We start from the raw sequence: 18,196 nt of genomic DNA on the forward strand, positions 1-18,196 counted from the left end.
TTTTCTCAATTTTATTTTTCTTACTAAAAAAACTGTTTCTGTTTTACTTTCTGAATTTTTAAGCATTTTATTGATTACGTTGGTTCTTCGCGTTTTAGGATTTCCGGTTCCGTTCTTTGCATGCATGGTGATTTGTAGCCGTGGTCTTGCCGTGGTGAGCGCCGTGGGAGCAGAAACTCAAGGGTTGAAGGTGTTTCTTCGGCGCTTGGTAAATCACATTCTGGCAAACCATGCTCGCCAACGCTATTTCTCGACTGCCCTTGAATGTCCTTCGCGCTACTGAATCTCCAGTTGCTCAGCGCTTGGTGACAAACACATTCAGGACAGCACATTCTCTCGCCCTTGTGAGTACCTCTCGTGCCGGCGTGCCGGCGCTAAATCGGCTCTCTCGGCCACCACGGGACGTCGCCGGTCACATTTGGGAAAGCCGACGTTACGCCGGGCACAGCCACTGGCAAAACGTCCGTCACATCAAGGCAGCCAAGGACGCACATAAAATGTCCATGACGGACAAGTACATGCGCCAGATCGAAGTCGCTGTGAAAGCCGGCGGCGGGAGCCCAGATCCTAAGCTAAACCGCGCGCTGGCGAACGCGATCGAGAGTGCGAAGAGAACGCAGGTCGTATCCAACGCGAGCATCGAGCAAGCGATACGACGGGGAGCTGGCGTCGACAAGCCGAAGAACTTGAAGAATGCAAACTATGAAATCATTATGGAGCATGGTGTGCTCCTTATTCTAGACGTCGAGACGGGAAACATAAGCAGGTTCGGGAACGAACTGAAGCAGATCCTCAAAAAGCACACGTGCAGACAAGCGCGAGGCGGTGTCAAGGAACAGTTCCAGCAGAAGGGCTTCGTGCGGGTATCAGGTCGGGAGGACGGCGGCACCTTGGACCCCGACGCTGCCCTTGAGGTGGGCATCGAGCACGGCGCCGAAGACGTGATCGAGATCGACGGCGAGTCCAAGATGTGCGAGTTCCTATGCGACCCTAACGACTACTTCGCCCTTTCTAAAGCGCTGTCCTCCAACGGCTACGTGATTGCCGAGTGTGGCCTCAAGTTCGTACCCCACGTACCCATCACTGTCCCTGAGGAACACTTGCAAGTAGTCGGTAAACTTTGCGACGAGCTTGAGGCGCACTCCGACATCGTCGCGGTTCACACCAACATCGCGTAGCCTTTAAAATGGAAGGTGAATGTTAAATATGATTCAATCTATGAAAACTTCTGGTTTGCAAGGAAGCCGTGTACATAAACTTACTACTCATTTCATTAAGAGCAGTGTGCTGTGCTGTTGCATGTCACCTTCTCGGTACATTTAGACGTCACGGAATAACTGCCCATGTTGATTTTAATTATTTGTGCCTCAATTAGCCAAAAGTTATGTGCCAGTGTTCAATGAAAAATGTGGGCTTGTTACACGCTAGCTCTACTCTTGATCTACATTGAGGGGCTGTAGTTCCTGTATGGAAGTGATATGCAGAATTATGTTGTAGATAATCATGTGGAAAGAACAAGCATGACTTGGAAGAGATACATTGAAGCTCAAACCACTGCTGCACCTGTCCACGTTAATATCTGTTCAGTTTTGTCAAACTGTGCTGTAATATCTACTAAACTTATTTCACAACATGCTGTGCTGTAATGAATTGCCTCAACTGCACAGGTTATGCCTTGAAATGTAATGTTTCATTCTATAAAGCATATAACAGGTCAGCAATAAATGTAAAGAGAGCATTGTGGTCTGCAGCAATATTCCATTTTCAACTTGTTGAAATGCAACAAAGGTTTCTGCAGTCAATGAAATTAGGAGCACCCTTACATTTATTTACATGCTTATCTCTTTAAACTTGCTCATACCTTTCACATTGTTTTATTTAAATACCATTTACAAAGGTATTTAAAATATGGTATTTTGACTAGAGTATTTAAGATATATACAAGTCTGGCTAGTGCTACATAAGTTCTGTGTGACATAGTGCCACCTTTGGGATCGGCCCAAGTCATAGCAGAAAAGGTTATGTTGCATCGGCCGGAGTACAAAAAATCGGTCATGTAGTCTTGAAGCTGTCATCACACACACAATTCCTTGCCTTACCCAAACACGTTAGTCACTAGCAACGCTTTGAAGAACCCAACGATGCTGGATAGCCACCTACCTGCAGAATGATTTGCGTAACATTGATTCCTGCAGCGCGTAGAAGCTACATATTTTTTGCGGAAGCTGTGCAAGAAAGCATATAAGTACTATGTGGCTTTCAATTTGGTCAGCAGCAATGGCTCAAGATTGTCAACTGTTTCACACCACAGCCACAGAAAGAGTTGTTTCAGTTCTGTGTTAAGTATTGCTGAGTACAGTGACAATAAGAGGCAAAGGTAAAACAATCAGTTGACTCTCTCGTGCATGATGGTTAGCAGTGCTAACTACACTGACATTTTTTTTTTTTTCTCCTTTTTCTTACGAGCGTCTTCTGTACTGCTCAGAAGTCTTTACTGTTATTGAGGCTTACTGCTTCTATTTCTGGGAAGCAGCAACTTTCTGGTTCTACCGTGATGCCTGTGGAGTGCACCTCTTTTGCTAGCTCGGAGAAAGCTATGGTATCTCTCTTGTATATGAATGTGAAGGCAACGTGCAAGATTCTGTAGGAAGGAGTGATCGGCGTCAGCATGCAGAATTTAATGTTGCTCAATATTACAGCAAAAATAAAATCTCTAGGCAGGAAGTTTCATGGTAGTTCAGGGAACCAGGTAATATTACAGCAAGATGGATACATGTGTTCACTGCAAAGATCTCCCATAGCTCTTATTATTCACAATTTCTTGTATTAATTAATTTGTCGCTCTTACCATATATTTTCAATATTATGAATTTCATTGCAGAAACAAGCGATTGTTTTTGAAAAAGTTTAAGTACAATGTTGACTTTGTGAACTTGTACAATGGGCAAGAAATGATTTGCTATGTGCAGTGAGTACACAATGAAAGCATTCTACTTGTACGTGGGCCGAAACCTGTAGCCTAAGGCTACAGGTTTCAATGAAATTCAAGGGAGTGCAAAAAGCAACAGAAAAAAAAAAAAAACACCGCATATCCACGGGGTGAATGATGATGAGTGGGCGAAGCTCCGGAGGGAATCATCGGTAAACCGTGAATCTTCCGTGTAATTCGCCCAGTCTCGCCGCACTAAATCGAACGATTGACTTCCACCAATGACACGCGCCATATGTGACGTCATTCCTATTTTATAACAGCGCCCTTCATTATAATTGCACCATCTCCCGCTTAAGGGGACGCTAGCACAAACGCGTTAGAAACGTGCAGTACTCTAAGGGGAAGAGGCCACAGCGTCTTACGCAGCCGTTTACACATGCCGGAACGTGCACCGCGTTTGCCGACGCCATCAGCGTTTATGAATACGGGGGTAAGGCGGAGAGGCCACAGCGTCTTACACCAGCTTCTTGCACGGGCCGTAACGCGCTAGCACAAACGCGTTAGAAACGCGCAGTCTTTCGTTAATGTTGGGTATTTATTGCCATCGTGGTGCGTCTGTCCATGTGCGCTTCGTGGCGTAGTGGTTAGCGCCACGCGTTCAGAAGCGAGGGGTCCCTGATTCGATTCCGCTACGGCCACAACTCTCGGAATTTTTTTTTCTCATAAAAGTAGACGTGGCTACCTACTACGACGACTACTACTACTACAGAGGAGGGACAGACCCACACCCTAAGGAGCTTCGCCCCTAAAATGGGCACAATTCTAATGCACAGGAGCAAGGCAGCGTGCCTCAGTCCATTGCGACAGGTACTAAACACTGCGGTACAAGCCCTTCCTTTCGGCTCTTTGCAATACCACAGGGTTTTGAAATAACTGCATAGGAAAGCGATCACTGCAATTTTGCTTAAAGTTGGCATACTTGCAATGAATCAGCTTGCCTAGAAAGCACAGCAAAAGCAAGAAAATAAGTGCCAATATGCATGAGTGTCTTTAATAAATAGCACTTGTTAGTGGAATGAGGAGGGGGACATCTCCAGCTTCGGACAAACAAGTTGTTAAAGCAGATATTCTCAAACTACAAAGTGTGGCCACTGCAGCTGCCAAGCTTTGGATGCAATCTGTTCTCTGCTGCTTTCATCGATTCCTTATAAATTTGTTGGTTGTTTACTGTTCCAGAAATTCCAACTCAAAGTATGCAAAATAATCGTGGACCAGATGGACATCCCAGCCAAAATTAACCATAATTGACATATAATGCACAGATTATATATAACCAGTGGTCTGTAACAAAAACGATATAAAAAGGAATATAGCCACGTGCAAAAGCCACGTGGTCACAGCTGGCAATAGACTGAGTCATTAGAAGGGCATTATAAGAGGCCGTTTGTCCTGCAGTTCGTTCATTTTAGCGAATAATCGTTATCACGACAAGATGTATCCATGAACACACAAATCAGTCAAAATTTCATTGACAAGATCGTGCACACTAGCTTGTTCAAAGCACAGGGTCAAGTGCTGCCCAGTTCAAGCAAAGCTTTAGAGACAACTTAAAAGCACAGCTTCAACAAACCTTTATTGAACTGGAAACACATTGTTGCTATTATACACAACTACTCCTCCCACTGTCTGCCAACATTTAGGTGTGACAACAGATCTGCAGCAAACAGGCTCTTGAGGGGCTTCCGTTGCGGTACTGGGGCATGGTCATACTTCCGAAGCCTGCGCCTGATAAATTCTTTTGGCATGTGCTTTTCTTCCGCCTATTAAGAAGAAAGAAACCTTAAAGATGCCATAGAACCAAGAGGCAAAAAGATAACATTGTAAAATTTCGATATCTGTTTGAGACACTAATTAGCCTGATGTTGGAACATATCGACATAACTGACTGTAACCTGAAATAAGATTATCAAAGCTCCGTTTCAAAGGCCTGTGGTTGAACACAACTTAAAACCTAACTTAAGCTCTTAAAACTTTATGCATTTACTTTTCCTAGGGCAGAACTTAATTCTACAGGAGTAAATATAAAATTGTGGCATAGGACCAGAGACAATAATCAGCATCCTCTATACAGGAATGTTGGCATTTCATAGCATAAGACAGCACAAAACTACCCTTATTCAACAGTCACTACTTTGGTTGGTTTATGTCTCTTGCGTCTAAAGGTGAAACAATGCAAAACATATTCTGGTGTTTTATGCACCACAACCACAATTTCATTATGAGCCACGCCATACTGGGGGACTCCCGATTAATTCCGTCAACCTAGGTTTCCTTAAAGCACACCAGATCTAAGTAAACGAGTGTCTTTGCATTTTGCCCCCATCGAAATGTGGCTGCTGTGGCGGGGATTTAACCCGCGGCCTCTGGCTCGACAAAGCAACGTCATAGCCACTAGGCTACTGCAGTGGGTGGTGAAACAATGCAGCGAATAGGGAAGATTCTCAAGCCATATCAAGAACTGCAAGCAACCATAATATAAGTTAGCAGTTTAGGGCAATCAAATACCAAACATGTCTTATGTGTGTGAATACCAGAAAACACACACTAGAAGGCGCCTGCTACACTAACACATTCTGTACAGCAGCCACATAATGCAGAGAGCAAAAAAAAAAATCCTAGAAAAGAATTCTGTTATTACCTCAAACAGGCATCAATGTGACTAAATGCACAAAACATTAACTCGTTACACAGGTGAGCAGGTAAGGTAAAGCGAAGGTAAGTACGGTAGGATCACTTACAGTGGTTAGGAAGGGCCGGCTCAGATACATCATAACCTCCTCTTCAATTGCCAACTTCTTCCAGAGGTCAATTTTCATTCTTGGCGTGACAGGAGGGACGATTCTGTGTTTCCTAAAAGGAGAAATGACACGTAACTTAAGGATGGATTGTGGTCCAGGCATGCTTTCACACAAGCAATCATTATGAAATACTAAATGTCTGTCTAGTCTAGAACTCAAAACAGGTAAACTGTAAATTGCAGTTCACTCAAGAAGAAAATGTGATTGCCAATTATTAGTTTCAGTTCAGTTTACTTTATGTTAAATCAAAACGAAGTAGTGACTTGTCTATTTGAGTTTAGGTTTTGTATCACGAAAGCTTTGTCATAAGCTGCTGCTGCAGCTCAACAGTAAATTAAAAATGCACTGCTAAGTACTAATAAAAGATGCAGTGACGCATGTGCAAGCTAGTTTCCTTTGCTACAGCCATTTTGTCTTTATTTTCAGTGACTTCTACACACACTGACCCAGTTTTACAAAGTTGTCAGAGCGAACAGAATTGTCTGACTGCTTATAGATATATAATATCCATGTAGCTTATTTCGCTTCCGTTTTTGGAAACCATATGAAACGTATGCAAATACACTTTTGCGAGCTAGTGCAGTGACAGGGAACGCAGCACAGACGACTAAACACTCACAACTTTAATGCAGCGGGCGAGCCCCCCTAATAACATTTTCACAAACTTCCTCAAGTGCGGTGCCCTTGAACGAGTCGCACGCTAACAAGTCCGCGTGTCCATTATATGAAGTTCGCGGTCCTCCCTTTGTGCTGGAGGTTATCGACCGGAGGCCAGCTGCATTTTAAAAAACCTAAAGTATGTGCCCCGACGACTCCAGATAGCGATCGTCGGGTGAAGCTGACCGAAACAAACGCAGGAATGTCGGATGCTCTACGGGCTAATTCAGAGAGCTTAGTTTGGAGACTACGTTGCAAGCGTGTCGTATTTTGTTACCTCGGCGAAAGAGAATAAACGGGATCATAAATGGTCAAGGTAAAGGTCGTTACCAAGTTCCTACTTACCCAATATCTATCTTCCCTGGAATATGTTTTACAAAATGGAACCGAGGGCCACCGAAGCCCCTCCTTTTGAAAACGCCAAGAAGCACATCTGTGAGTCTCATACTTGCAGTTCTTGAAAGACAAACACGCAAGTATCAATAAAACGCACGGTGATATATGTTTTACCCTTGCTTGCGGCTCGCAACCGTGCTCGTTGCTACGCCGAATTTCACATGGTCGTCGCCATGTTGAAAATGATGCGATAGCGATCGTTTCACTAGCTTTTACTGGAGGCCTAGCATAGAATAAAGAACCATCTTGGGCCTAGTATGGCCGCTGTTCCAGCCACGTTGGTTCCAGCCACCGTTTCTAGTAACGTTGGTTCCAGCGTGGTTTCATGGTGGATCTTGCATTTCTTGTTACTTTTACAGAAAGGAAGAGTATTGTGCGTCCATACGACCGCAGCTAGAGCAGCGTCGCAATTACAGAAACCCATCTTTGAAGCAACAGGCCTAAAACATAAAATCTAATTAGCAAACCGCATCTTTTCTTTTTTTTTTTTTTCTGTAGCCCACGTACGCTAGTTCACTATGTCAGGAGGAGGCTAGGTGAAAGAAAGAAAAAAATATAAATAACATCATCCCCACGCAAAGCACGTTCCTTTTCAAAGCTTCGCAACCGCATGACTTATCTCCTCCATCACACAAAACAAAAGGGGAGGCGTAGAGGGTCGAGACTACAGGTGCGCCTAGACGAACGCCGCCTTTCATCTTGCGGCTGTTCTTCCTTGGTTCTTAACCGAAATCTTGCGCAGTTCGATAAGCACGCTAATGGGCATCGGCTGTGGACCACGCTCAGTGCCGGGTATTCCAACAGTCTCTTTCCGCCGCCAAGTAGACCCCGAAATATGACTGCCGACTAACGAGAAAGAAATACAGGCACTCGTTTGCATTTGGATAAGATAATAGACGAGAGCTTCGATTGGTTGCCAGGCTTGCCACGTGGCCGTCTGCGCAACACGAGAGAGTGCAAAGTCATGGTAGCCGCGGGGCTTCGCAAACAACTTGTAGAAGAGCGACAGGCACCATGGCGGACGCGCAGTTTTTGGCGGGCGCTGTCGTTGCGCTTGCTGCCGTGCTTGTGTTCCTGCAGCAGTTTTGTCGAAAGTCAAGCTTGAAGAGGTTGCCGCCGGGGCCATTAAGCTTGCCTATTATCGGTTCCTCCTATATCGTTGGAAGGTGAGTTGCTAGCGGCGCTATGTCTTACAAAGTTTGTACTAATAATGTTCTGTGTTTGACAAAACCCCTAGCGTACTACATTGTCCCCTGCTTTTCCAGGTACCCGAGCGCTTGGGACGCGTTTAGCGACCTGCGCCGCCACTACGGCGACGTTTATTCAATCAATCTCGGCTCAAAACGATGCCTTGTGGTCAGCTCTGTGGACGCTCTTCGTGAAGTCTTGGTCACAAAGGCGACGGATTTTGGTGACAGGCCGGACTCTCTTCGTTACCACGCGATATTCAAGCACAACCGGAATCTGTCTATAGCGTTATGCGACTGGTCTTCGAAGCAACGAACGAGACGGGAGCTTTGTTACCCAGTCATGCATCCGAAGCAAGGATCCGCAGAACAGTCGCGACTGAGTACTTCTATCGAGACTGAACTGCTATACCTGACTGCAGAGCTTTCCCGGACCAGTGGCACAGCCATCAAGCCGCGACAAGCGCTCCTGGTTACCACTGCAAACATATTTTACAAATTTTTCTGCGCCGAGCGCTTCAGTCCTGATGACTCGAAATTCTTGCGCATAGTAGACCTTTACAATGCAGTATTTCATCAACTCTTCCAGGGATTCGCCATCGACTTCATGCCCTGGTTAAAGGTAAGTGTGCCAGCGTAAACGTTTCTTTTCTGGAACTATATGAAGACTATATCATAGAAAGGAATTCAATTTCTTTCTCTAGGACTATATTCTGAAAAGTGCCGCGCAAATAGTGCTTCGTCTTTTGTTAGGTATTGATGTGTTTCAGTTATTTTGAATGGCTCTTATGTTAGTATTTCCTTCCATTCCTTTGTCTTTTGCTACTATGAGGGTTCACACCTTCTCGGAATCGCCATTTGTTACCACGCACTACAAGTCGCATGTTCTTGATTTATCGGCGCTCGAGTAGTCGCCAGTGTGTTGCGGCGCCATTTCTTTTCTGACAAACAGGTAGGTCGCTTGTGGAAAATGGCTCAACCTTTTCAACTGCGTTTAATGAGTAGCTTCGCTTGAGTCTCGCGTATTGGTGGAGGCTTACCGATGCGATACAGTGCCGGCATGGACATCGGACGCCCACTTAGCATTGCCCAGGCAGTTGAAGGTAACGATTCTGTTATTCAAAGCAACCTTAGACCCGCCGCAGTAGCTATACGTCGTTATGCTGCCAAGCACGAGGTCGCGAGTTAATTACCTGTTGCCAAAGCCGCCTCCGTAATAGCTTAATGCGCGTTGTGATTTGTCCTGCGACTGCTGCCCGCGCTTTCGAAATGTACTACAGCTGCACAGCAGGAATGGCGTCACTTTCTGCAGAAACTTTGTTCAAAAATTTGTTCGCGGTGAATGCAGGTTCTAGTGGCAGATCAATGTTAGCTTTTGGCCATATATGTTAGAGGATGCATTCATTCTTATTCTTGCACTCTAAAAAAAAAATTTTACGGGCTTTGGGGCGTGCCTGTCCTACAACAATCTACTCTTTAAAGTTTGCACCCTTTGGGGCTTATCTTGTACCACACCGATAATCGTCATCTATGTTGCCTGCATTTCCTTTAACGCTGCGGCCCCGGTACTTCCAGGTAACGAACGGTGTGCACTTTATCAGCGTGACGTGGCACTCTCGACAGGAAATTATAGGGAGCGCAGCGTTTTCAAGAAAGGAAACTCAAGCGAGGCAGGGCCGGTATTTTGCATGTAGCGATGCCTTTCCGATGCTAATGCCTTTTCGCGCTTGGTCAGTGGTCAGAGCGACGGCCCGCTCACGTTATCAACGGGATCAGCCGGCCGTGAGCTGTGAATGATAGGACTAGTATAGAATAAGGCATTGCTGCAAAATACCGGCCCTGGTGGCGATTATCGTTTGGGACAAATATGCGCCCCAAAGGGTGCAAACTGTTTTTAGAGTGTATGCAAGAAGTTGCAGTTCTGCACAGTGCACGCTTTCGCGGACATTACACTGCATAATTTCATCGCCGGATTATTAATGCGACGTGTACCTGCAGGTAAACGCGGTTCACAGTGCCGTTTTCATCGCACTTAGGTGGTTCAGGACAAACAATTATGCCTTCTAAAGGAGAAGTCTATGGAAATATATCGCTTCACCCTGGCCATCATGGACAGACGGGAAAAGGCCATGGCCAGCAGTGGAATCGGTGCAGGACTGGATCAGGCACGCGACCTCATGGATGTGTTACTGCTCTCGCTCAATGATCCAAGCACCAAAGGCCAGTTGGACAAGGTCGACGTCGCCGTCGTAATCGAGGACCTCGTCGGGGGCCACTCTGTCATCGCCAACCTCTGGGTTTGGTGCCTCTACATTCTGAGCAGTTACCCGTAAGTAGCAGGAGCCAGTTTGTCTGCGTCCTCGTGCACATATAGACAAGCAATTTTAAAGCAGCACTAAATAGACCAGAAAAATCTTGCCATCAGCCTTTATGGCTCATGAATAAGCTACAAATGAAACCCGTGCGGGCTTTGTCTGCAAAGTTGCACAGAAGAAAGCCGCCTTGGTCCCTAGTCACTCATGTGGGTCTCGATACTTTGTAGTTCCATTATCCATTCAGGCAGATTGTAACTTTTCTTTTCGTAGATCTACACCCCCCTTGATGATGTCCGCAGGAATTGTTTGGTCCTGCAGGACTGTTTAGGGACATTCAGCATATGTTCACCTGAAAATGCGGAGAACGAACCTCCATATTAAATTTAGCGCCTGACTATGTCGCTGATAAGATCTGTGTGACGTCGCCGCTAGTAGTGGTCGTTATTTTTTCTGCAGTAATGTAGAGCATTACATTTGCGTAGAAAAACTTTACAGACATGAACAGATCTGCTCATATATATTGCAACTGTCAAGCCTAAATGCCCTATATGCCTTTTTTTTTTTTTTTTCATTCGAGCATATCCAGGTACTTTAGTCCAGCCCGGCCATATGTTCCCAGTGTGACGTCATGAGGAATTAGTGCGGGAATTTCAGTGTGGCATCGCCATCAGTCTTTCGCTCTCTCGTTGTTCTCCGCCATCCGAAGCCAGCATGTCTCAGTAACGCAGTAAAATATTTGACTCTCCGTAAGATTAATGGGTTACTATGACAAGGCTTGGGGTGCCCTGGATGACTTGGTAACGGTTGGCCGCACATAACTATAGAGCACCTCGCGTTTTAGCATGACGCGATGTGCCACGCTAAGGTTTGTTCTGCGCATGCCCGATGGCACAGCTGCTTCTGCGCTGCGCAAACGTTCTTTCGGAGCCGCGCACTGAAATCACTTTTCTCGTTGCTGTTGGTCGTTAACGCAACCACATGTGGAGCATGGTTCCGTTTCATGGCTGTGGACTAGGATATATACACGCGCGCACACACACTCGTAGAACAGCCAGAGCGCGCACGGAGAAAAAATCTCTGAAGTCTTAAGTGTACCAATAAAGTGCACCATAAACACTTGCGACATTCGTAGATTTAGAGCACCGTGGACACCGTTTTCACAATTAAAGCGAGCACATCGTCTGAAGTTTACGGCGTTTGTGAGCGCATAGATAACTGCTGTGCGTGTGTTTATGTTAATTCGGTTGCCTGCTCTTGCTGAATCAAGTCTCAGTAGTGCATGTCGCTGCTAGCTTTACACGATGTAGACTTCGTGCATACACATTTCACACAATATACTTACTGCCCTCGAAGGCGAGAGCGCAGGCCTCGTGCAAGAGGTGCCGTGTCCGTTCAGCACGAGGAAGGACCTTTCGTGCTGAACTGGGGGCGTAAATACAGGGTCCACTGTACGTTAGGCGCAAGAACATTTTCGAGTTTGCTGAGTGTTCGATTCTACTTCACAGTAAACACGTTTGTTTCCGCATGGACGTGTTCGTGTACCGCAGTGCGCAAGTTCTCTTGCAAAATAGGTGGCAAATCAATGTTTCGTGACAATTTGGTGCGGACATCTATAGAGTGGCGCGACTTCATCACTGCCGGGCCTCAATTGCGCAAGAGCAACGTATGTCCTGGAGTGAGCTCATAACTTCATTAGTGGACAACATTTTTAAGTGAGCTAATCGAGCATTGCTATTTGCCTGTTGAATATCCGTCTCAAGCGGAATCGCGTTGTCACATGCATGCGAGCTCTTTGGGTATGCCCTACGCCGAAAGACCGCAAGAAACGTGGTATTATCAGCGAGATTCTACAGTACTTTATGATACGCATCATTTTCTTAGGAAGTTCAACGGAACAGTTTATTTCCTGCACTAAAGATTTAACGTTACCTTCGGGATACAGCAGTCGTCGGAAAAGGCATTGGTATGGGTTGTTCAACGAGCCATCAGGCGAGCGGTCTCGACAAAGCTATTGTATACCCGCCCGCAGGGAAGTGCAATGCAAGATCAGGGAGGAAACCAGGGCGACAACCTCCTCTGAGAAGCGACGACCCTCCCTTTTGGACCGGAGCCACCTGTGCTACACGGAGGCCACTCTCTACGAGGTGATCAGGGTTGTAAACTCGCCCATCATTCCGCATGTTTGCACCAACGATACCACGGTTCAGGGTAAGCGCCATGTGTCATCGCCGGATACAATAAGTGAATTATATGTCCAGCTAATCAATATTTAATTCCTTTTTGGTGTGCGCTTCTGTCACACAAATGTCATCGCTCTTGTGGGTTTGTTTCGGAAATCGTGTACCTAATGTACATGGTAACTTCTAGCCACCGTATACCTAAAATAATTGAGCACATGTTGGCGCTGCATGTGAAAATACACTCGCTTTAACTGCACACGCCCCGTACTTTCCAGCCGGGAACGCTATGCGCGCATATGTTTTAAAGTGTTCCCAACAACAAAATGCCGGACACGTAAAGACGCCGAGATTCGTGCCCATTCGTAGCGCAACCACACCCCCCAGAGCGCATAGTTCCGGTGTGCGCAGTTTATGCCCGTTTTAAGTGTACTATAACCCGTATACATATTTGTGCGCGTTTCCGTTCTTTAACGCCGTCCAACCATCAGTAACGCACCCATGCTACCGAGAGAAATGCAACTGGTCGGAGTCGCTTATATCCCAAAATTACTCATTATTACACCTACTAGGGTGTAATATAGCTCCACAAATATTTCTGGCCATTTTATCTCGCTGTGTTGTGTGGCCGGTGCTTTCTTGTCATAAACGTTACACGTAGCGTGAATGGTTTAACAGGAAAGCGATGAAAGTAAACAGTGTATACAGTGCCCCACTCAGATGTAGCAGTGTCTCGCTACCAAGCTGCGTCTTCACCGTGGTCTTCGCGGTATTCTATATGCACAATATACGTATATTCGGAGTGCTACAGTACTTGATATTTCTTTACACCGTGCGCTAGAATTGCTATACGACGTGCTCAAAATCAAGCAATTAACCGCACCAAGCAAGCACACTTTTTTTGCGGTTGTAATCGGCATAGCCTCATCGCTTGCTGACAATTTCAGCAGCGTCCGTGATTTCACTGCTCCGCAGGTTTCCACGTGAACCGGGGCACTGTCGTAATGTTCAACACGAACGACATCAACTACTCTTCGGACCTCTGGGAGAAGCCCTGGGATTTCATCCCTGAAAGGTAATGTATCCAAGCCTACTGAGAACCCCTTTTCGTACGATCGTTGCCTATGGCTTTATTTTTACTCGCCTTACTCTACCAACCTTGTGCACCAAAGCGCCGCGTATACCTCAGTGTATTGTTACGATTCCTTTAGAGGTGCGATGCCCGGACCACGTGTATAGTGAATTCCGATTCACCCAGAGCGACCATGCTCGGACCACGTGCAAACGCATGGTGATCGGCGTGCCTCATGCTCTCGCTCGTCAACATGAATAGACGTGTCAGTCGCGAGGGTCAGAGACAAAACCTGTCGTCCAGCCCTCAACATTGCTCCTCAACTGAGGACGTTCGCCCGGCTCCGGTCACCTACCATTTTTGCTAACCTTTGGATTGCCCTAGCCTGCTTTAGGGGAGAAGAGAGGGGAGAAAGTGCCCGGATGGTGGAGGGTATAAGGCCAGCCAGCAGCCATGTGGAGAATACTTTTGCTTTGCCCTAGCGTGCAGGTGCACGCGCGCTGAACTTGTACGTTATCTTTGGAGCACACTGCTCACTGGTAACCATGCATTAAACTTCCGTTGTTTTTACGTCGCCTCGTCTTCCCCGCCGGACCCTCTCCCATGGTCAACATGGTTCGAGCTCCGAGCAGACGCAGTTGCAGGTACCCCCGAACCTCGGCCCGTAACCGTATGCACGAGCGTTCACATTTCCAAACTGAATTTACTCGTAGTCTCAACGGCAGACTACTCTCGCACACGTAACACATTAACCGTTCAACTATTTTATGAGGCTTTGTGCTTCGGAACCTTATGTGGATGTAGTGTGCATAGGTAACTCGCGCAGTCCGCTAATTAGTCTTTCTGCGCAGGTTTCTCGGCGGGAACGGGTGCGTCTTCAAGCCCGGCCACTTCTTCCCCTTCGGCACCGGCAAGCGCTCCTGTATGGGTGACGGGCTCGTGCGCGCCACGCTGGTGCTCGGCATGGCGGCGCTGCTCGCACGCTTCGAGCTCTCGCTGGCCCCAGGACAGGAGCCTGCGCGCTTCGCAGACTTCCGCAGCAAGGTCATCTTCGACCGCGATCCGGAAATCGTCTTCACGGAGGTAGACGCACGCACGCAGTCCCCGTAGCTCTGCGCGTCCGCGCCGCTCGGTTGAGCACACGCATGGGACCTATCCCTCAGCTGTTTTACCGTCATTCCCCTCATCGTCGTTCGCGCGTCATTGACGCTTCAACAGGTTCGTCCAGGTTGTTCGTGTACCCCTTACGCGAAGAACATAGCTTCTCAGCTTTCATGTAATTCAATTGCCGGGCTTTTGGGTACACGTCTGTGGAGACCGGCTATTTCGGCATGTCAACTGACAGGAGGCTGGAGTCATTCGGGTCTCGAGAGGCCTACGTCTCTTACCTTCAGGACGTACGTCACGTCAGTTTCTGCAGTCCTTCGGAACGTGCATATCGGTCACCCGCTACATACGGCCAAAGCGCGGCAATTCGCGGTGTCCGCGCCGAGAAGCGCGTCGTGTCGCACAAAGTGCATGAGCCCGAATTCCGGCGCGGGCCGTCTCGAAGAAGCAGCCTGGACTGCTGTTGGTACTAACCCCATCAGTATATTCACGCTTTTTTGCAGCTGGAGTCGTCTGTCGGGGCAGCGGCTCGGGCAAGAGGGAAGCTCAGGGCTTGGTCCAAGCGCGCAAAGGCATGTCGACGCTGCTCGTGTGCGGCCGCGTGACGTCGGCGGCGCGATCGCGCGCAACCGAAACCCGTCCTCAGCGTGGCTTCGTGCTCCCGTGCCACCCGCGGGCGTCGCTGCCCCGGCGAACTCTTTTACACTAAATCACGTTCATAATATACGTCCATATTTTTCATCGCGTCATGAAATCTCGCTGCGACAACTCGCCACTACACTGGGGTCACGCTTATAAAGTTTATCGCCCTTCAGCTCACCGTTGTACGCTGGCCAGTCGTAACTCTCGTTAAACTGCTGCCATCAGCAACCAACGACTGGATTCCTCTAGCGTCCGCAGATGCATTTGAGTCTCCCTGGTCAAGCCGCAGCCCATCGTCTCTTTAGAAACGCCAGTCACTGTCAGCGTCCTGGTTGGACAACTGTCGGACGTTTCTGTCGTCTACAAAACTAATCGACTTGAAATTCATTAGCGTTTCAAAGTTGCGGTGCATCTCTGCTCGGTGAGGCATCGTACTCGCCGCGTCAGCGTCCCCGTTCACCGTCACGTCCATGTGCCATGCGCGCCTCGCAACACATCCTGACCCGACGACTGGAGTGCGGGCGTCCAGCCGCCGCAGCCAGAGGTGCCCGCGTGTGGTGCGGTGAGCGCGTAGCTGCTGCTGGGGTTGGGAACGTGCGCGCGTTTACACACGCGTGTGCCAAGCCGCGGCCGAAACCTTCGAGCGTGCGTTTGCCACTGCGACTCAACGGTCCGAGCTCTGGGCGTTCCTCCTGTCCTGAACCTTTGGATGCGCGTGCATGGACGCCATGACTGGGACTCGCGCCCTCGACCTCCAGGAATTGTCGCAATTTCCCATGCCGATATAATTTTTAATTTTGCTAATTTTAACGCCACTTTCTGCAGTTGAACTACTGTTTCTAATACTGCACATTCAATGTTTTATGCAATGCTTCCGTACGCTGCTGTACTGCGCACAACTTAGAATGTTGTTGGAATAAAGCTGTGCTCACATTCCTTGTGGATCGTGTTACTTGCATTTAAGAGCAGATGTTCGTCCTTCTCAAATGTCCTACCGTGCCTTTGGTCAAGCAATGCTGAGGAACTTCTAGACTTGCCTACCGTGGGGTGTGGTGGCTATGGCCTTGCAGTGCTAAGCCAGAGGGCGCGGGATCAAATCGCGGCCGCTGGAGCTGTGAAGGCTATCGTGCATTGGGTGCACGTTCAATACCCCAGGCGGTCAAAGCTAATCTGGTGTGCCTATGATCATATCCATGTGTGGATCCAGGGGGATGTCCGGATGTCCTGACCCCTCTCTCCCTGCATCAAAACGTGTGTGCAGTGCCAATGTATGGCACATGAATAACTCGTGAAGTCCTTCCCAGCTGTTTCTGTCCTTTTGCTCAGGATTGAAGAGAATCCGGCAGTATGTACAAACTTGTCAACAATCACCGTCTCAGTCAGACCCCCCCCTTTGAAAAATCCTGGATTCGTGCCTGCTCATACAGTGGTTTTGGCACGTGAACATCAGAATCTTTGGCTTCTAAACTTGGTTTGGCATGCAATATCTTCCAGTATAAAGGATGGCTCAAGTGCATCGCATACGGGTTCATTAGATTTACCAAAACTTTATTGACTACATTTGCACTGTCTCCCACAAGTGGAGGTAGGTGGTCGACATGTTTCTATGATGCTGCACAGTGAAATGCTTGGCAACATGCAGCTATGCCTCACTGCTGAAACAGCATGTGCAGCATTGGGACATGCTAGTAAAGTGCAGGTGAATCAAGTGGATCATAGGTGCTGGACATACAACTTCCTGCATCAGTGCAGTGTAAAGAATTCATCAGACCCAACATATGTGCCATGCAGGTGCAATACCTTTGCTAGCCATGTTGCCCCACTTCATGCCAATTGGAGCCATTTAATGTCAAGCCTCCAATGTACATTACACTGCAACATGTTTCACCTATACTTGTGCTCATTCGATCATTATTCAACATTCCAATGTATGAATTTGAGAGGTTAATGAACATTTTGTATACCTGATGTGCAATGATAATATGATAGTTTAAAATACAGTGCAAAACTAGGAAAAACAAAGCTGCTGCAAGTTGCCCAGGAGAGCTGTCAGATCTGCAAATTACTCCAGCAAACAAATTGTGCAGAAAGTACATTAGTGCAGAAGAAAGGTGTGTATTGCTTGCGAATTTGCCTGAAGTACTGTACTCAAGATACAAGAATTGCAGACTGGTAATATTTATATACCCAATGCAAATGAACACAATGAAGAGGCTGCCAAGTGAATTTGAACTTGCAAACATTTGTTATGGTTATGTGCACATATTAATAAAGAACCTTTGGTACTAAAAAATGTTTAACTCCATCGTGAACGACAGCCCCTAATGCTATGTGAACAATGAAAGCAAACTAAGTCTGCAGAGCCAGTACAACTTTATTTGAAGAAACCAAATTGGTATGTCTTTCTATCATTGTTCAACGTTCTATTTATGAATATGCTTTTAGTTGTCAGCAAAATGATCAACTATGGTGAAAGGTGCCTTGTATAATGAGCAATGGATATTCAGCACTTCCTTGCACATATGAATAAAAAGTAAAACCCCTTTCACTAGTTTCTTGCCAAGCCTGCTCGAGCATCGGAACAAATGGCCAGTGAAACATTCAAAATGCTTAGCTTCAACACAACTCAAGGCTGCCTGATATTTAAGCACATTAAATGGACACTAAAATGAAAGACCAGGTCAGTTCTGACTGGTAAAGTATTTTTAATTTTTTGGCTATTCCTTTGGCACAAATGTTGATTCATAGTGGAAATAATTACTCTTTCTTGAATTCCACACCCAAACTGCAGTGTCAGTCGGTGGTATGTTGCAGATTTCAAGACAATTTTATATATTGGTGGCTTTGCATGCA

The 18,196-nt window shown here is 47.0% G+C and overlaps 3 protein-coding genes across 3 annotated transcripts; 2 read left to right on the forward strand and 1 right to left on the reverse strand.

The window, feature by feature from the left end:
- Positions 1-110: 110 nt before the first annotated feature.
- Positions 111-1,903, forward strand: LOC119442390 (probable transcriptional regulatory protein Tfu_2096). Its single transcript, XM_037707252.2, has one exon. It carries the CDS (start codon positions 231-233, stop codon positions 1,176-1,178), a length of 948 nt encoding a protein of 315 aa, XP_037563180.1. The 5' UTR covers positions 111-230; the 3' UTR covers positions 1,179-1,903.
- A 2,643-nt stretch (positions 1,904-4,546) lies between these two features.
- On the reverse strand, positions 4,547-7,033 carry LOC119442391 (ribosomal protein 63, mitochondrial-like). The gene is made up of 3 exons (XM_037707253.2): positions 6,793-7,033; positions 5,731-5,842; positions 4,547-4,752 (listed from the first exon to the last, which is right to left on the reverse strand). The coding sequence occupies exons 1-3, from the start codon at positions 6,891-6,893 to the stop codon at positions 4,603-4,605; spliced, it is 363 nt and encodes a 120-aa protein (XP_037563181.1). The 5' UTR covers positions 6,894-7,033; the 3' UTR covers positions 4,547-4,602.
- Positions 7,034-7,146: 113 nt separating this feature from the next.
- Positions 7,147-16,279, forward strand: LOC119442394 (cytochrome P450 307a1). The gene is made up of 6 exons (XM_037707256.2): positions 7,147-8,009; positions 8,109-8,652; positions 10,067-10,359; positions 12,375-12,553; positions 13,498-13,597; positions 14,446-16,279. The coding sequence occupies exons 1-6, from the start codon at positions 7,858-7,860 to the stop codon at positions 14,702-14,704; spliced, it is 1,527 nt and encodes a 508-aa protein (XP_037563184.1). The 5' UTR covers positions 7,147-7,857; the 3' UTR covers positions 14,705-16,279.
- The last annotated feature ends 1,917 nt before the right edge of the window (positions 16,280-18,196 follow it).

Source organism: Dermacentor silvarum, chromosome 2, assembly GCF_013339745.2.
Source record: "Dermacentor silvarum isolate Dsil-2018 chromosome 2, BIME_Dsil_1.4, whole genome shotgun sequence".
Classification (NCBI taxonomy): domain Eukaryota; kingdom Metazoa; phylum Arthropoda; class Arachnida; order Ixodida; family Ixodidae; genus Dermacentor; species Dermacentor silvarum.